The 21,263-nt window shown below is 35.2% G+C and overlaps 1 protein-coding gene across 11 annotated transcripts in view; it reads right to left on the minus strand.

The window, feature by feature from the left end:
* The window catches only part of ank3a (ankyrin 3a), an 88,668-nt gene extending 67,602 nt beyond the window's left edge, over window positions 1-21,066 (minus strand). For 6 of the 11 annotated variants that reach the window (XM_059520162.1, XM_059520165.1, XM_059520163.1 and 3 more), the window contains exons 1-2: window positions 20,479-21,064; window positions 1,810-1,911 (exon numbers count right to left, since the gene is read on the minus strand). In XM_059520162.1, coding sequence (XP_059376145.1) covers window positions 1,810-1,911; window positions 20,479-20,595 — 219 coding nt within the window. In that variant the 5' untranslated portion in view covers window positions 20,596-21,064. Of the gene's footprint in view, window positions 1-1,809; window positions 1,912-20,478 lie in introns of all 11 variants that reach the window. The other 5 variants (XM_059520164.1, XM_059520160.1, XM_059520170.1 and 2 more) reach the window with 3 other exon arrangements.
* Between the last annotated feature and the right edge of the window lie 197 nt (window positions 21,067-21,263).

Below are 21,263 nucleotides of genomic sequence, written 5' to 3' on the forward strand. Positions count from 1 at the left end.
TGAAGCAGCTATGTCAGGGAGATGCTGTGTGTATCTAGGGCAAAGTGTGTGAGAGAGAGAGAGAGGAGAGACCGTCACACAGTGGAGTCAGTTGTCTAAACCATGGCTTGTTTACTGCAAACACATTCGAACTTCATCACTGTGTCTGTCACGCGACTCTGTTCCCCTTTTCGGGTTTGGACTGATGGTAAAACTAAGGACATTATTAACTGTCTTTACATTTATTTTGAAAGATGAAGCTCGTGATTATGGAAAGGAGCATTACATTTCTGACGAATGCTTGCGATGTTCGACGAATCACAATGCACTGGGTCTGCTGGCCAATCAGAGCAGACTGCGCTTGTCAGAAGGAGGGACTTTGTACAAAACAATGCGTTTGAGAGAGGCGGGGCATAGAGGACCTACAATAATGTACAGTATTTGAAAAAGAATGTGTTTTTGAACATTAAAGCATGTCAACATATTCTGTTACACCAAATACTCACACTAAATATATTTAAAATAGCATCATATGACCCCTTTAAACAATTATTTTAAACTAAAATTAAAATTAAATCAAAAACAAAAATGTTCATTATATATATATATATATATATATATATATATATATATATATATATATATATATACATACACAAGCGTTTTATTAATATATCACACAACTGTGACACTTTTTCCATGGCAAAAACTTCAATGGTTTCAGAAAGACCGATTGCAACATTATTTTTTCTATTTTTAATTTTTTTTTCTAATTATCAAAGTTTTCAGTTCTCAAATCCTTAATATCAGTTACACTACAAGCCATTACAAAATCATCATATAAAATACTGTTCAAAAATTTGGAGTCACAGACTTTTTTAAATAAGTCTGTCATAGGCTCACCAAGGCTGCACTTATTTAAGCAAACATGCAGCAAAAACAGTAATATTGTAATATTCCAGTTTCCATCCTTCAGAAATTATTTTAATATGCTGATTCCTTGTTCGAGAAACATTTTTTTAATTATTATAAATTAGTGCTGTCAAACGATTAATCAAGATTAATTGCATCCAAAATAAAAGTTTTTGTTTACATAATATATGTGTGTGTACTGACTATATTTATTATGTATATATAAATACACACACGTATGTATATATTTAATAAAATATGTTGAATTTATATATTAAATATATTTATATATAATACAAATTATATTAATGTAAATATATACATGTAAATATTTTCAAAATATATACTGTATATATACTGTAAAATATATTCTGTGTGTATGTGTTTATATATACATAAAAAATATACACAGTAATACACATATATCATGAACACAAAAACTTTAATTCTGGATGCGATTAATCATGATTAATCATTTGACAGCACAATTATATTTTGTTAAAAACACTTGTGCTGCTTAACGTTTTACCCTCAGGATAATTTGAATGGAAAGTTATTTGAATATAATGTTAAAAAATAGCATTATTTAAAACAAATATTTTGTAAAATCTCTTTACTGTCACTTTTGATCAATTTAATGCATTCTTGCTGAATAAAAGAACTAATTTCTTCCCAAAAAGGAATCTTCATGACCCCAAACTTTTTAACAGTATTATAACATCGTACCTATCATAGATATATGGAAGATAATCTGTGTATTCTGAAAGTAAAAATCTACAGAACAGAAACACAGTACAGCTACAGATGAAAATGACATTTTATCACACAGGAAATGTTTTCAGTGTTTACTTCCATCATTCTCAGTAATGATGATGATATTGTCACATCCTGTCACATGGTAACAGAAATGATTCATACCTGATTACAGATGTTGATGTCGACACCAGTCTTCAGGTAGTCAAGGACCTTCTCAAGGTTCCCTGCCCTCGCTGCCCGCAGGTAACTGGCATTGCTGTCCGACTGCGAGTAATGAGAGAAAATGCAGAAGACCATTATTCCACTGACAAGGTCAAAGGTCAAATCCAGGGCAACTGAGGTCAAATCCTGATCAAGAATAAACAAACCAAATATATTAAATCAATGAAAGGCAAAGAAATGTAAAAAAAAATCATACCAACTCCATCTTTACTCAGTGCCATTTGCCTCCACAAACAAACACACACACACTACCAGTCGACGTCCTACAGGAAAATGCTACGATCGCAGCATGACAGATGATCAAAGTCGCACAAAACACCTAAAAAAATTGGCAGTCCATCTCTCAGCAGATATCACAGCCCTTCTCTCTTCAATGGATACGGAACAGAGCACTAAATAACGGCTATTATTCTGAAACAGGTTTCCGCCCACTTTCCCTCATGATCTTTCGTTCTCTCCCTCAGAATGAGTTTTCTCTTCTAATGCGTATATGAGAAAGAGAGCAGGATTTGGGAGAAAACTCGACGAGTGTATGTGTGTGTGCCTCATTCATGTGTCTTCTTTTGTTAGCCTCAGTTTGATTCGGGGACACTGCACTTGACATAAGATGACACACAGCAAAATTTCAATACAGTTTCCCTCACTCACACATAAACACACACAATTTTATAAAGAATAGGAGAGGGTTATCTCTGAGACACACGCTCACATGGGGAATTCCTCTAAATGAGAGGCTATATTTAGTTCTCACTAAACCCAGGACAAACTCATCCCCATATCTACCATCAATGTGTGTGCGCTGGCAAGAAGATCTGGAAAGAAAGGCTCACTTTCCAAAAGTAACTCAACTGAGTTTGACAAGAAGAGGCTATGTTGGTATATTACTGAGATAAATGATATGCATATTCATCTAGCGACCGGAGCACACAGCACAGAAAAGGACAAATGTGTGTTTTTGTGGTGGTGTGTGTGCATGCTTCTATATTCTAGTATGAGATTCACGGCTGATAACGAACTCTAAGCTCATTAGCTAGTCATTTACTCAACCTCTTCCACTGGGAAAACCTTTGTGTGTGTGTGAGTGTGCGCTTGTATCATCAATTACTTACAGTCTGTGCTGTATGAAATGATGGATTAAAAGGCAAAAGAAGCCTTTGCTTTTGAGGCTAATGCTTACAGTAAACAATTCTGCCCCTCACACACACAATATAAAAAGACTGAGAGAGAAAGGATATTGTATGTGTGTGCCGGTCTTTTTGTGATTTTCCTCTCTTATCTGTGAGTTAATGAGTTTTTCCAGCTTGTCACCCATAACTCCTTCCCTGGAGGATGCTAGCTGGGAACATAACACCCACCCACCCACATCCACACAAATATATACAATCACAAAGAAAATCTGTATTAAATAAAGTGAGTGTTTGTGTCCTAATGGATAAAATCTGGATTTTGAACATAAATGTTGTAGGTTTATCCAAAGCATGGGTTGCCAGTGAATAGGAATGACCTCCTGTCCTGTTATCACAGTGCCCTTGAGCAAGACTCTTAACCCCTCATTAAGAGTCTTAAGTGTCTGTACGATAAGTATAATGAAAGCTCTAGATGAAAAGTCTGCTCAGTCTCTTATGCCGATTTATATTTGATCAAACATACAGTAAAAGTCATATTGTGAAATATTATTCACATTAAAAAGGTTTTCTATTTACATATATTTTAAAATGTAATTTATCCCAAAGCTGAATTTAAATTTTTCAGTGTCAGTGTTAAATTATACTTCAGAAATCAATGTTATCTTAAAGCACTGACACAATGCACACACACCACAACATCTAAACATTCACATAAAACCTACAAAACAGTATCAGAGAACACAAAAAAAACTCCATACCTGAACACTGTTCTACCAGAAAGACTCGGGAGATAAAATGATATACGAAGCATACATTTATTGACAACTCAGCAAGAATAATTATAAATTTCTTTGGCAATCTTCACAAACAAATAACAATCTTCACTCAAACTCTGTGATTTCAAATGTTAAGCTTCATCTGAAGAGATCCTCTTCTTCATCTATCATCTGTATCTCCTTAGTATTAGACAAAAACCATACATGCCTCAAAAACAACAGAGGATAAACTTTTTTTCTCACTAAGATATTAAAGTGGTGTCTGTGGGAGGTTGTGAGAAACTAGGCAAAATGACTTACTGTATGTATGACTGAGTGCAAACTCTAAGAAGTCCCATTATGGACACACACACACACACACACACACAGTGTAGTTTTGGTTGCACCTTGAAAACCTGGTGCTAAGGGTTACTTTCCATTAATGTTAACCTTTATTGTTTACATGTACAGGTTTATATATATATAATTTTTTTTTTTTTTTTTACAATTTTTAGAGGTATTTGTTTTAGACATGCACAGTGGAACACTTGCTAAACACAGGTTTTGCTACACTGCCAGGACATTACTAAGGTATTTATAACGATTGTTTGTATCATGCTATGCGCTTTCCAAAGTTAACCAGCCCTTTTTTCCCCTACAGTTTCTTCATCTTTCATTGTGTGAAAAACCCTAGTGCTAACAACCTGTGTGTCAAGTGTCAAGCTCTGAATCTTTATAAACGCACACACTGTATAATTCAGCATGGAGAATTTACTATTTTAAAATAGTACGCATCAATATTTCAGTGTGGGAAATTCTGTGAACACTATGCATGTACAGTATGCACAGTAGAGTGGAAACACTTTGTGCTAAACCACACACACAGTTACGGACACACAAACACACACCCAGTGTAGTTACATAAGACTTTCTCTAGGGTACAGCTGTTATTAAAACATCAGAGATACTGGACTGAAAGAAAGAAAGACATGAGGAAAGGGAAGAGAAAAGGTCATAGTTGATAAAAATGATGTGACACTGCATCTGAAAACAAAATGTTAATGTCTGTACAGCTGTTGTTCATAAAAGAATTAGAGCAGTTAAACAGCTGACCCAATAATACTCTCGTCTCTGCCTCTCTGTCTCAGTGTCGCTTCACGTCCTAGATAAGCAGTGAGCTCAAATACTGCACGATCGGCAAAAAAACAAAACTACCCGTCAGTGTGGCTGCAGACAAGGCGACTACACACACACACAGACACACATTCCTGTCCTCTGAACATCAACGCCACTAGATACAGTCCTAAAAATAACAGAAGAGACAACATTTTGCTATTTACAGTCAGAATGAACCATTTGTGGTTTATTTTTTGAATAGGAGTTGGTCAGTTCAGACTGTCATTAATTTCGACAAATGAAGCTGCTTGGTTGTTTCGTTTTAAAATCCCTCCTTTTCAGCATGTCTGTTTTGTTTCTTACTTCACCCATTTTTATAAGATAACATTCCTAAGACCTACTGGGAACTGATTAATATCCTTTGTTCTGAAATTAAAATAAGTCAAATTATTTACCATAATCGATCACTTTACCTTTAAAATTAAAAAAATAGCCATTATTGCAGTTACTGTAAGTTAAACTGTTATTAAAGATAAACACTCTATAAACACAAATCCAATACTAAGTATCTCCAGTCTCAGCATCACAATAAAATAGAAACCCTGTAGTCACAATATCTTCAAGAGTTAGATTCACACACTCATGAATATATACAGCGTTGTTAGGTAAATTAGATAAAGTGGTCTAGTAGTGAACATGGTAAAGAACTTTTAAGCACCAGGACACTCTGCGCTTGTGTTCCCATGCATTCACACACAGAGCAAAGGTAGAGTTGGAGTGCCTGACCAGCATGAATGTCAAAATGGTGGTAATAACACCAGCGCACATGAAGCAGATCTAATTTTGCATGTGATTCAACCTTGACAATAGAGCCGCACTTCAAATAAACAGTTGTTCTCTGATATCTGTGAGGATCTTTATCTCTGCAGGATTCTGCAAACAAAATCTAGAAATCTTAGCCCAGAGAGACCAACAGCCAACAGATCAGACTTTGTGCCATTTAGCCCGCAGAGGAGTTTAAAGTTACCCAGCAGTGTCAAATATATAATGTATTCAAGAAATATGTTAATAAAAGGTTTGAAGGACAAAATCTTGGTTGAGGCAGATGAACAGCAAGAGCATTTCACAATCTCATGATCCCAAGCATTCTCAATCGACAACCTTAATTTCCCAACCATTCCCAAAATGCCTATTTAAAACAACATACCCCATTCCCAGTCATTCCCAACCATTCCCAGTCATGTTTGTAAAGTACTTACAGGTGAAAAATAGTCAGCAGCCTCTTCCACCGCCATTTTTCCTGCAGTCCCAGAGAAACCCGATCACTTACTTCTCTAGCAAGGTGCCATTCAGTCATGTGATGTGTGGAAAAAATGCACAGGCAGCAGGATGCTCAAAGACACACTTCCACCTGACGTGTGCGCGAGTACGGATACAAGGATATGATAATCTCCGGCACTACAGTAAGTATAAAGTCACTTTAAATCCAACCTATTCTTCTTGTCTCTCTCCTTTTACAACCTGACTTCTCCATCTGTGTCAGACTACATCAGCTTTTCAGTTTTCTTTCTCTGTTCACAGCCATTTTATAACTTCCGCCAAAACAATCTCTTTCTTTCCTCATACTATTCTCCCAACCTTTTATGTTATTCAATGGGAACCAGCTCCAATCTTCATTTAACACAGAAAAAAAGTGCATAATTTACATCGCTGCCATGCTTTTATGAGCTTTTCTCTCTTTCTGTCATACACACTGGACACAGAGGGTGGGGGCCTTTTGAATAGTGATATGAGGTGTTAAGGGGGTCCAAATATAGCAGCTGAATCCAATGCATTTGCTAATAGGACTCCCTTTCCCTCTGTTCTGCAGTCTCCTCCTCCCTCCAAACCCTCTTATGTGTGTGTGTGTGTGCGTTTGTATTGTCTGAGTGCTTATCTGCTCCCTTTTTGGACAAAAAGAGTGTGTGTGTGTGTGTGTGTGTGTGTTTAGGACTGCTGGGGGTTGGTTTATTAGGTTGAATGCAGGGGTCATGGTGCAGCTCAAAAAAGGATTAGGGGCATTTCCCCCAGTATTAGGGGCCATCGCACCATCACTTAAAAACACACCCCATCTGTAGCTCTGACAAAGGGATGAAGTGTGTCACCCGTTATACAGCGACAGGCGGTGTTGTTTACATACTGTGCTTGCTCTGTGTATCTTTGTGTCTGTTTGAATATACTGTTCTGATGAATGTACCGTTGGGTGTTTGTTTCTTTTCCGTTGTGTATCGTCAGTATTGCGTCCATGTGTTTATGGAAAGGGGGAGTGGCCTAGAGCTGTGTGTCAGACAGACGCATACTGTGTGAACATATGGAGAGCTAACTGCCACTGACAATTTGATTTTACAATAAATGATTTGTAAAATGATTCAACTCTTGCTTTTCAACAGCGAGATTTGAAGTATAAATTTTAAAGCTCGCTTTAAGAAACTTATAGTAATATATAGAAATATACAACCCGAATTCCGGAAAAGTTGGGACGTTTTTTAAATTTTAATAAAATGAAAACTAAAAGACTTTCAAATCACATGAGCCAATATTTTATTCACAATAGAACATAGATAACATAGCAAATGTTTAAACTGAGAAATTTTACACTTTTATCCACTTAATTAGCTCATTTAAAATTTAATGCCTGCTACAGGTCTCAAAAAAGTTGGCACGGGGGCAACAAATGGCTAAAAAAGCAAGCAGTTTTGAAAAGATTCAGCTGGGAGAACATCTAGTGATTAATTAAGTTAATTGATATCAGGTCTGTAACATGATTAGCTATAAAAGCTTTGTCTTAGAGAAGCAGAGTCTCTCAGAAGTAAAGATGGGCAGAGGCTCTCCAATCTGTGAAAGACTGCGTAAAAAAATTGTGGAAAACTTTAAAAACAATGTTCCTCAATGTCAAATTGCAAAGGCTTTGCAAATCTCATCATCTACAGTGCAAAACATCATCAAAAGATTCAGAGAAACTGGAGAAATCTCTGTGCGTAAGGGACAAGGCCGGAGACCTTTATTGGATGCCCGTGGTCTTCGGGCTCTCAGACGACACTGCATCACTCATCGGCATGATTGTGTCAATGACATTACTAAATGGGCCCAGGAAGACTTTCAGAAACCACTGTCGGTAAACACAATCCGCCGTGCCATCAGCAGATGCCAACTAAAGCTCTATCATGCAAAAAGGAAGCCATATGTGAACATGGTCCAGAAGCGCCGTCGTGTCCTGTTGGCCAAGGCTCATTTAAAATGGACTATTTCAAAGTGGAATAGTGTTTTATGGTCAGACGAGTCCAAATTTGACATTCTTGTTGGAAATCACGGACGCCGTGTCCTCCGGGCTAAAGAGGAGGGAGACCTTCCAGCATGTTATCAGCATTCAGTTCAAAAGCCAGCATCTCTGATGGTATGGGGGTGCATAAGTGCATACGGTATGGGCAGCTTGCATGTTTTGGAAGGCTCTGTGAATGCTGAAAGGTATATAAAGGTTTTAGAGCAACATATGCTTCCCTCCAAACAACGTCTATTTCAGGGAAGGCCTTGTTTATTTCAGCAGGACAATGCAAAACCACATACTGCAGCTATAACAACAGCATGGCTTCGTCGTAGAAGAGTCCGGGTGCTAACCTGGCCTGCCTGCAGTCCAGATCTTTCACCTATAGAGAACATTTGGCGCATCATTAAACGAAAAATACGTCAAAGACGACCACGAACTCTTCAGCAGCTGGAAATCTATATAAGGCAAGAATGGGACCAAATTCCAACAGCAAAACTCCAGCAACTCATAGCCTCAATGCCCAGATGTCTTCAAACTGTTTTGAAAAGAAAAGGAGATGCTACACCATGGTAAACATGCCCCGTCCCAACTATTTTGAGACCTGTAGCAGAAATCAAAATTGAAATGAGCTCATTTTGTGCATAAAATTGTAAACTTTCTGTTTAAACATTTGCCATGTTATCTATGTTCTATTGTGAATAAAATATTGGCTCATGTGATTTGAAAGTCTTTTAGTTTTCATTTTATTAAAATTTAAAAAACGTCCCAACTTTTCCGGAATTCGGGTTGTATTTTAACGATGCTAACTTTTTATTACTAATAAAGGTCAATGTCATAAAAAAAATTCTAATGATAATTTAAAAAAATGCACAAAGAAAATTACTTAAGAACATTTAAAATTAGCATAAATTAAATGTACAACAATATTAGCATAATTTATGGATAATTTACAATTATACAGTACAATAATAGTAAAATTAAATTAAAATTACAATAATAGTTCTAATTATTAAATTATTAAAATATTAAATATATAAAATATATTTCTTTAATTGGAATACATACTACCATACTTTGCTTTTATTTAGCATGGATGCATAAAATTTATTAAAAGTGACAGTTATTGATTATAATGAGACAAAGTTTCTTGAACACGAAATAACCATATTAGAATAATTTCTGAAGGATCATGTGACACTGAAGACTGGAGTAATGGCTGCTAAAAATATATTATATTATATGATAATATAATATAAAATTATATAAAAATTATAATAAATTACACTTACATTTTATAAATATTTCAAAATATTAATTTTAATCAAATAAATGCAGAGGTTGATAACAACAGACTTCTTTCAAAAACCTAAAAATTTACCATCCGATGATAGTGCCATTCATAATATAATATACAATAAAAAGTTTTTGCTTAAAAAAACTTTATAGCAAAAATACGTATTGTGTAATGGAAATGTTTTATATGTGTGTGTGTGTGTGTGTGTGTGTGTGTGTGTGTGTGTGTGTGTGTGTGTGTGTGTGTGTGTGAAATGATCTGGACAAGCTTTTTATGATTCAACAAAGAGCTTCTTTTTTAAACCCGTATTCAAACATATTTAGACACTAATACACATCACATCTGCAACACCTAAATTATTTATGTATGCTATCGATCCTGTATCATGGTAAGCTGTCTAAAACATAGATGCAGAAATATAGAGATGCTCTTGAACATACAGGCATTCACACACTCACTTTGATTATGCAAAGAGGCATCCCATGATGCTTTGGGGTGCATCACAGGTCTCCTCATTCTGGGATGGTGGTGTTGCTTTGGCAACAGAGGAGGAGGGGAGAGAGAATGTGATCTGAAGGAGCTCAAGATGTTCAGTAACCGTGGTGATGTTTTCCTTCAATGACCTCCACCTCATCAGCCAATCACGGAGAGTGCATGAGAGCCATCATTCTCTCTCTCTCTCAAATTGAGTCAGACAGACAGAGGTGTTCACAAGGGCTACACCACACCTACGTTAAACCCATGGGTACTTAAGGATTTCCAGGATTTCAGAAATATGGAAAAGTTTTACATTCTAAAAGGACAAATGAGCTCCGGTCCTACATGACGAAATACCAACACAAATTTTGGATGCGGCAAAATACAGTATTCAAGATTGCAGGGTTTGCATTGATGTTGTGTTTGTGTACGTTCACTGTTGTGTTTGAGTACGCTCACTGTGTTTGCTAAAAAGGTGAAATTTAATGCCTGTTGGCACAGTCTTCTAACATGTAAGGTCTTTGACAGACACAGAGGAAATCAGATGAACAGCGCTACAAACACAGAGTGACTGCAAAGAAATCTCCAAAATCATGACATCATCAGAATATGCCTGATATTCAGACTCACACTGGGCCCTAGTGGAGAGATTCAATATTACTGTTGACCTAATAGAAACAGATAAAAAAAAAACATCCATACACGCTTATTTTTTGTTACATATGATGTGGCAAAATGCTAAAGTCAACATGAAATCAAAACTGACCCTATTTACTTTCCTAATGTTTGGTACTGGTCATATTGAGAGCAATAACTCAGAAACGACGAGAGACGAATCAACTTCAACATATGCCTATAACAGTATATAGCTAACTGTTCCGTTAATATTAACCGTTTCCGTTAATATTTCCAAAATTACAAAGTGAAAAAAAATTAGAAGAAACATAATTCATGTTAAATATGAAATAAAAAGCTAAATTGTAGGCCTATAATTCATTGTAAGCTATAATAGATCTGTTTTAAAATACCATTTTTTTTAAATAATAAATTGTGGAGTAAATAGCCTAATCTATTGTTATCCTCGCAGGACGTTAGTTGTTTGGTAATTATTGCGGGGCAAATTACTTCATAATCATAATAAAATTAATAGGCCTAATAAAAATAAGAATGTAACAGGCTTACATTCATTGGAAATGCCAAATATCTTAATATTGCAAACAATTTATGTTTTTGACAATATGAATCGTTTGGTTTGTAATGCGTATGTATATATGTATATAGAGTTTTCTTTATTTTCATGACTATGAAAATTGTAGAGTCACACTGAAGGCATCAAGGACTATTTGACCAAGAAGGAGAGTGATGGGGTGCTGCGCCAGATGACCTGGCCTCCACAGTCACCGGACCTGAACCCAATCGAGATGGTTTAGGGGTGAGCTGGACCGCAGACAGAAGACAAAAGGGCCAACAAGTGCTAAGCATCTCTCGGGGAACTCCTTCAAGACTGTTGGAAGACCATTTCAGGTGACTACCTCTTGAAGCTCATCAAGAGAATGCCAAGAGTGTGCAAAGCAGTAATCAAAGCAAAAGGTGGCTACTTTGAAGAACCTAGAATATGACACATTTTCAGTTGTTTCACACTTTTTTGTTATGTATATAATTCCATATATAATTCCACATGTGTTAATTCATAGTTTTGATGCCTTCAGTGTGAATCTACAATTTTCATAGTCATGAAAATAAAGAAAACTCTTTGAATGAGAAGTGTGTCCAAACTTTTGGTCTGTACTGTGTATATATATATATATATATATATATATATATATATATATATATATATAATGTAATGTAATTAATAAATTCACACACACACACACACACATATATATATATATATATATATATATATATATATATATATATATATATATATATATATATATATATATATATATATATATATATATATATATATATATATATATATATATATATATATATATATATATATATATATATATATATATATATATATATATATATATATATATATATATATATATATATATATATATATATATATATATATATATATATAATCAAACAGATGCTGTCTGCCCCTACTTTTTTAATGCAACATTTCACTCACAATTATTTCATATTGCAGAAAAAATGGGTTTCCAATTGAGAGTTCAGGCAGACTTAAATAATAATAATAAACATTATTATTATTAATATTATTAAGCATAATTTTATTATTATCATATCCTGCTCTTAATTTATAAAAATCCTAAAACAATTACTACTAATTAATAACTAATATTAATATTATGTATTAATATTTTAACTACTACTATCAATAATATCAATTTTTGGATAATATTTTAAATAATAACAAAAATAATAACTATATAATAATTATTTTAATTAATTAGAAATGTTATTATTATTATTATTATTATTAATGAAAGGAAAATAATAATTAAGAATTAATTAATAATAAATTAAACTAATAATAATTATTATTATTATCATTAGTAGTAGTAATATTAGTAGTATTAATGAAATTATTTACCAAGTCTACAATCAGCCAATCAACAGATCAGTCAATTAATAAGTCGATCAAAGTTCAAAAAAGATGTTTTGAATAGTTGATGTGAGTTCGGGCAGCTGGAAGCACTTTAAACTTTTTCATGTTCTCTCTGAGGAGCAGCAATTAATGTGTGCCGGCATGCATGAACTTGCGAGTGTGTGTCTGTTGGTCTCTGGGGGCAGAACAGCAGCGTGTGACCCAAAATCATGCTTCTACAAGGCATTTATCATTACAGACCCACACCATCCTCCATAAAACCATATCTGACACACACAGTGTGAAAAAAAAAATTTAAACTAATTTTCTGAAATGTGTGTGTGGCCTCATCACCCAGGTGCAGACGGTCACCAGACGGTACACATGCACATATTTAAATCTTACATGTTGTAATTTTGTTTAGGAGATTGTCTACAATAGCCTATATTTTCCTAACTCAATGGAATTTCATAACTAAAAGATGACTAGGAACATGCAACTGTCATATAATTAATAACACACTAATTATAATTATTTATATTAATTCATTATAATTGGTTTAATTGTATAGTATACAGATGATACATTAAAAATACATACAGATTGACATTTTCAACACGATCTTCATCCAGCTGTGGGACTGAGATTAGCTAGATTCCAGGATTATAATTTCACTGAGAATTTACAAGTGAAAGGAGGTAAAAGAGCTCTTCAGGCTTACAAGTATCTTAAAGTATCATATATAAGTGCTGTAAATCTGGATTAATTTAGGTAATAAAGGAACTAAATAATGAGAAGACCATGGCCATACTGTAATAAGGGTGTTTTAATCATTTGTGAATTAGTGAGACGAGATCCAGGAGGCAAATGAGAAGGATTGAGTGAAAGAGTAAAATTTCTGTATCATTTGCAAGTTAATCACTGTCCTGTATGAATCAAGTCTGCTGAGAGAGAATACCACAACAGTCCAAAGGGTCCGAAAAAAAAAGTCCAGAAACACTGTGCAGCATTCAATAGCCATGATTTAATGCTTACTGTAATATTGATTTTAAATAAGAGCCCATTCCTCAGGGAGTACTGCATATACAAACAAACATAGGAAATGATTAGGTGTTGGATCATTTAGCTGTAGGTGGCTGCTCACTGCTTCTTTTAAGTTTTTTTTTCATTGTTTAATAATCTTTGCAGTTTTGGGATCAGAAAGATTGTTGTTGTTGTTGTTTTTAAGAAATTAATATGCTCTTAATATTTTTTTCTTTTCATCAAAAAATCAGCATATTAGCTGCATAATACAATTAAAACAGAAAAAAAATTAAATTGTATAAAATGATATTTATTTTACTCATTATAAAACATGTAAAAATATTTTTGAACGATGGTAATTTTTGTACGATAGTACATGCTGTACATACATACATAAATCTAAATTTTTTTGTGGTTGGGGCAGAGTGGGTAAAAAGATGGGTAAAAATCTGAACTACTGCCCCAACCACCAAAAAAAAAAAAAAACGATAAAACCAATACAAAAGCTTTGTGAGAGTCAGATTATGTTTGTGTGCAAAGATTTACCCAAACACTATGACGAAAGTCCCTAAAAACCCAGTTTATAGACTGTCTCATGCCTTAAACTTAAAGATAAGCTTTGTTTGTAACTAATTCTAATGCAGAAAACAGGATCAAATCAGTGCACATGCTCAATGAATGACTGTCACATGCTCTTCTGTTTAAATGAGTGTGTGAGATATTATCTGGCACTCAGACTGCAGCAGATGAGAGAGGAGGGAAAGGCCATCTGCCTGTATAACTCCCCCCTGCGCCCTCAAACACCCCCCAAAACACACACATTATACACACCTCAAAATATCTCAAATGTACACATGCTGTTTGTAGACCATGAAACCAGATATTGCATCACTCATCCACTTTAAGCTATCGGCTGATCTGTAACACAACTTACGTGTTTTTCCTATGTGTTAAAGAACTGAGGGACGAATCAAAATTACTGCAAGAAATGACACAGGTTATACATATAATATAACATAATATAATATAATTATTTATATTCATAAAAACAAACTGTTTAACTTCAAATCTAACCAGATCACAACTTAAAGCTATGAGGACCTGCCAGCACACCAAAAAAATGTAAACAGATATTATATTGTAGCCTTTCAAAGCTACACACACAAATACACACACCTCTGTTGAGTTTACAGTAAAATAGTTTTATTAGGGCAGAGAGTCTGGCTGCTACCCTGAGAATGTACCAGAGATTCAACAACACTCTGAACAAGATCAATAGAGAGCTGCTGGGTAACAGACCATTATCAGATGGAGTACCTTTGACTGGCATTTACAGGACAGAAGTAAATGTGATCTAAAAAGAATTACAGTGCAGAAAGAACGAGCATAATAAAACAAACAGAGAGGGCGAGAGAAATATATAGAAACACATAACTAGTCGTTATGTGATCAACAGATTTCTGAATAACAGAGCTTCACTACAGTCCTGAATGATAAAAAAGACTCATAAATTATAAACTGTTCATAATAAGACTATAGAGCAATCTAATAGTTCTTATAAAAAACATTTAGGCCAATTCTAAAACTCTAATGGTTTGGGTCAGTGGGATTTTTTTTTTCTTTTAAGCTTTGTATTTATAAAAGAATATAGCAGCACAACTGTTTTCAACACTGATAAGAAATGTTTCTTGAGCATCAAATCAGCATATTAGGATCATGTGACTTTGAAGACTAAAGTAATGACTGCTGAACAGGAATAAATTACATTTTAAAATATATTAAAACTCATATTCATTTTAAATAGTAATATTTCATGAAATGACCGTTTTTACTGTATTTTTGATCTAATAAATGCAGACTTGGAGTGCACAAGAAACGTATTTCCAAGGTTAGCAGTGAACTAATTTATAAACAAGTGGAGTCATGGACTATTCAGAGACACACACACACACACACACACACACAGGGAGACTTTCATGGTGTTGCTGACTAAGTAGAAGCAATATACTGTGAGAAGGGCGACCTCATTTCTGATCACATGACTCATGCACACACGCACGCACACACACACACCCACACACACACACAGACGTTCCAAGAAAACACACACTTGCACACAGCTTCTGAAAGAAAGAAAGAAAAAAAGAAAGAAAGAAAGCATGTAACAAAATAACTTATTCTAGACTACTGATAAGACTGAAGTCTTGTCTTGTGTGTACATTATTTGAATACTTTTTAAACACAGCTTAAATAAAATCACAATAACATTCAAAAGGCTACCATTAATGTGATCAAAAATATTGACAATATTGTGTAATATTATTATAATTTAAAGTTTTTGATTTATGATTATTTATTTATTTTTATGTTAAAATGTAATTTATTCCTTTGATGGCAAAGCTGAATTGTCAGCAGCCATTACTCCAGTCTTCAGTGTCACATGGTGTTTTAAAAATAATTCTAATAATTTGGGACTCTTTGATGAACTGAAAGTTCAAATGAACAGCTTTCATATGAAATTGAAATCTTCTTTAACAATGTACTGTAAAAGTTTTTACGGACACCGTCGATCAATGTGTTTTTGCTTAATAAAAGTCAAAAAGAAATAACAAAGTATTAACTGTAGTGTGAATCAAATTACAATTATGATTTCAAACTGTAACCCACCTCACAGTTTTAAGAAAACTGGCACATGTTTTAGGAATCCGTTCAGCTGTCTGAATCTTAAAAAAAGAATGATTTGTTTGCAAATCGGACATAACCAAAGACCAAACAATCACAGACATTCACAATCAAGATTCCACGCACTCCTCACTCATTATGTACTGTACATGCATACAGAAGCATGTTTACTGCCTGCTATTACAGTAGCAGTGATTCTGTGACCCTGAGTAGGTGTATGAATCAATAATTCAACATCAACACCATGCCATTCTCATTTTCATTCTTATTTTACGCTTAACTCTAGTGGAAATACAGCTTTAACTGAGGAGGTATGGGTGTGTTTGAGTGTGTGATCGGTCATCTGCCTTACAGTGTACTGATTCTTACTTTACTTTTGACTCTTGTGGAAATATGGCTGTAGGGGAGGAGGTATGGTAGTTTGTGAGTGTGTGATCTGTCCTCAGACACAGTGTTCTCAGCAGGGAACTGAAGCTCTAGATGGAGCCTCAAGCATGTATCAACCTTTAACTGTCAACCGATACCGCAAACACACTCAAAGAAATGCCAAATGCTAAAAATGTAAAAGATATTTGTTTACAGCTTTAAAGAGGTATAAGTTTCATAAAACCCACTAGGACATAGCTTTCTGTTGACTTTTATCCCCCAAATATAACACTCACACAAATCTCAATGCACCTTTACACAAAGAAAGTGAATGAAACCATTAAGTGTTTTAATACGGACAGACTTTTTGTATAAATATTGTTATGCGTATTTTTATGTTTCAATATATAGCCATACATGGTTCACGCAGTGTACTAAAAGTATAGCTAGTTTCCCCTCTATGAAAATGTATTATTTAATATATTGTATTATATTTTCATAAAGTGTTATAGTTTCATAAAGGCCATTTTCTTTACTGGGACATCAGTTTTTACTATGCTTGTGGAGATATTCCCGGTACCCAGGATGTAAGCAAAACCTGATCCACATACACACACACACACAGAGAGAGAGAGAGAGAGAGAGAATTATTACCATAAATACACTTGTTTATACCTGTTCTCTCCTACCATGGACACCTTAAACATCTGCTGCTCATGTATCACTAAATAATAGACAAAAGTCCTGGAATCATTCATTACTCAATTACAATCACAAATGCAGTTACTTACTGATGTGCTTCTGCTTTGAATGAATGGAAAACAATCTTGCAACTGCCACAGATGCAGAACACAAACTTGCTTTTCCAGGCAAGCAAATATGATTACAAAGCAAGACTGAGATGATCAATCCTATAACTGATGATTACATACACATAGAACAAAGCATCTGAATAGATGGATAATGGACCCTTCTCCACCTCTCCAACAAAATCACCCTCTTCATCTCCCCCTTGATGTGTCTCTCTCATTCTCTCCATCACCCCCTTCCCCTCCCCCACATCATTCCTTCTTCATGTTTGTGCATGTGAGCAATAGAGAGAGACACAGTATTACACAGCTTCTCTCATTAATGGTGTGGAGCGAAGCTCATTCATCACATACGTGCATGTGCGACTGTGGATTCTGCTGCAGCGGCTCCATGGTGCATGAGTGCTCACCAGGGACAAACCCCCAAAAAAGAATTTAACTCTCTGACCTCTCACTGCCCAGTACACAAACACTGTACAATTATAGCTAAGCACATTAAAAAGCCCAGTCTGCTCGAGGTATGAGAAAATCCAGTTAACAGATAAAAAAAAAAGAATTATATATATATATATATATATATATATATATATATATATATATATATATATATATATATATATATATATATATATATATATATATATATATATATATATATATATATATATATATATATACTCCATTTATGCATTTACACTTTTATCCAAAAGCAAAGGAACAAAGAGAAAGAAATAGTTTTGATAATAGCTAAACGTAAATCAACATTAAAATGAACTATATTTTTAACATTTGTACTGTTCACTGTTTTACTGTTCCATTCACAAGAAAATCCATAAAAACAGTTAACAGCTGTTAATAAAATATGTACTTATACGATTCTTTTGATAATCTTTAAGAAAATGTACATTACAAAATGAATTTTGCTTTGCATTATTTAACTACAGTTTTCACACGTTTATAATGTATTTACAATAATATTATACTTTCCAGATTTGTTTAAGGTGTAAAATAACCTTTCCTAGTATCCAAATGGTATACATAACCTCTGGATTTTTCTCATCTGCTCAAAGACAACTGAGAATATGAACAAGTGGTCAGCAAGTTGATTCAAATGTCCTGGAGGATCCAGTAGCTTCACTTATCCATGCTCTGTACACTGTCCTGGGGCACAAACGTGAAGCCAGCTAACCTTCACATGACCTCTGCCAATGGCAATCAGCTGTACCTCTCTCTGTTCTTTTACTCTCTTCTTTGCTCAGTTCATTTGTGTAAAAAAATATGTAGACTTTATACCAGATGTGGAAGAGGAGAATGAACGTCCAAGCCCACAATGACACAGCTTCATAATTCAGTGATTATTTTATTTTCCTATCTCTGTCTCTTAAGTGTAACAGATTGTTTTTTTAATACCATTACTCAAAACACACCTGAATAATCAATGAATGTACAAACACTCAGATTAGTTGTTAAAGCTCCTCATGAAACGGACACCTACATTGGCCCCAAAAGATGAGGCCTTTCATTAAACCACAACAACACCCAGGGGACTGATCTGAGATCAGGACAGTGACACTCAGACGGCCTGACACCCAAAACACAACAGATGGTTCCCTGTTCCTACAGCAACCCTCAGCGTAACGTGGTCTGCAGAAATTTGCATCGTGTGACATAGCTTTAAAACCATGAGATCTGTAGATCAAATTAAACCAAGAAAATTCACAGGACCCAAACACTGAATCTTATTGTATTAGGAAAAAAGTGGAACATTTTAATATATATCACTGAAATAAATTATACCACATTTATATACCATGGTATTAACAGGGTTACATCCACCATAGACATCACAAGGGACAAGTATTCCTGAATATTAAAGTTAAAGCTTGATCATTGGGAATTTCAACAGTCAGTTCTTCAACTATTACAACTGGTTTCCAGTTTTGGGTATAACCATGATACATGTCCAAAAAGGCACGGTATTACAAGAGAATGTTTTATAGCAGAAGTACTGGGATACTCTGATGGGAAACCCAGACAAAATTACCAACTCAGAACCCTATATAAAGCAAACACTGTCTTTGGCAAATGAGACTTCCTAATTGCTATCCTATTAGATGCATGTGATGTACTGGTGTGTGTGTGTGTGTGTGTGTGTGTGTGTGTGTGTGTGTGTGTGTGTGTGTGTGTGTGTGTGTGTGTGTGTGTGTGTGTGTGAAAGCACATGTGTGTCTCTGTCCCACAATGCCAAGGCAATTACCTCCTCCATACAAGAGTGCAGAACAGATTAACCTCCATCTTTATGATGTCTCTCTGTTTGTCATTCAGATGTATAAAGATTGTCCTGTCCTCTGTTTTCTCTCATAATTTCATTCATCTCACTTTGTCCTCTTATATTATTATTTCAAAAAAATATGTTACAATTCCTGACCCATTATGTACTGTAATCCATACATATCCATAAAATCATTTTGGATTCAAAGCATTTGACTGGAATAAAAGTTTTTCCAAAGTATAAATATAATAAGACTGAAACACTTCCACAAGGATCCTTCACGTCTTAAACCACATCACATAACACACTCCGGTTTAAAATATCACAGCAGCAACATAAGAACAAACAGGAACCGCAGAGGTAACACTGAAGAAGATCTGTCTGGGTGTGGTGGATATAGGCTTTGTGTATGTGTTTCTATATGGTGTGAAATGATAGACAGTTAGCACAGCTAACATCCGCATGCTTCATTCCATCACTCTGTACAGAACAAACATCAATAAATCAGTATGAGATGTATAATACACAAGTGTCTACGCGTGCGTAAAATCTCTCAGAACGTGCTGCAGTGTGATGCTCTCATTTTTAACCTGAATACAGAACAACAGACACATATCATGGCTGGTTGTTTATGGAACATACGTGTGTGATAATGTGAGAAGGATGCCGAGCGGTAAATGTAAAGTGTAACCTTGGCACTGCAGCACAGATTTACCACACACACACACTGAACTCAATAGCAGTAACAGATGAGATGTTGCCATCCCACAAAAATCACTCTGTCTCTCTAATAACATGTATGTGTGCACATGTACCTTTTTCTTTTGATCCTTTGAGGGTTTCCTGCTCTTCCTTTTCCTTTCCTTTTCATCCTCCAGTGCGTTAACATCCACATCTTTATTCTTCTTAATCTGAGACGCCGCATGAGCCATTATCAAGCATCAGGCACGTCCCCACAGCAACCATACACACACACACACACACACACACACACACAAACACACACACACACACACCCACACAAACACACTCAGAATACAAACATCCAGAATATGCAACAAGAATTCCAAATTCCTTAAAAGATTCCAAAAAATTCCAACAGAAAGAGTGGAAGAAAGGGATTCCGTCCAGAAAAGAAAAAGAAAAAAATAATCGACTACTCCGTTTGCTCTCCTCCAGCCTTTGTCATTGGCTGCTCAAGGAACCATATCCAGAGAGAAGAAGATACAGAGAAAGAGGATGGGAGAGAGGAAGAGAGATAGATGGTGACACCATCTTCACCAGGCATGAGTGAACGACTGAATGAGAGAAAGAAAGAGAGAGAGGGGTGGAGGAGGGCAGCTGGGGTGGTTACTACGGAAACCACGTTCTCTCCTCTGCCGTCCCCAAACGGTCCTACCTGAACCGTGTACTTGTCGCGACAACCAACATCAGTGTGTGTGTGTGAGTGTGAATATATGCGCATATGTGTAGGCCCCCCACTAGCACCATGTGTGTGTGGATGGTGGCTGTAGGGGAGGGGTGTGACACAATTTAGCTCATGCATGTGCGATTTCTCCTTCACACACACACACACACACACACACGCATAATTTGATGT

Source organism: Carassius carassius, chromosome 32 (genome assembly GCF_963082965.1).
Source record: "Carassius carassius chromosome 32, fCarCar2.1, whole genome shotgun sequence".
Taxonomy (NCBI): Eukaryota; Metazoa; Chordata; class Actinopteri; order Cypriniformes; family Cyprinidae; genus Carassius; species Carassius carassius.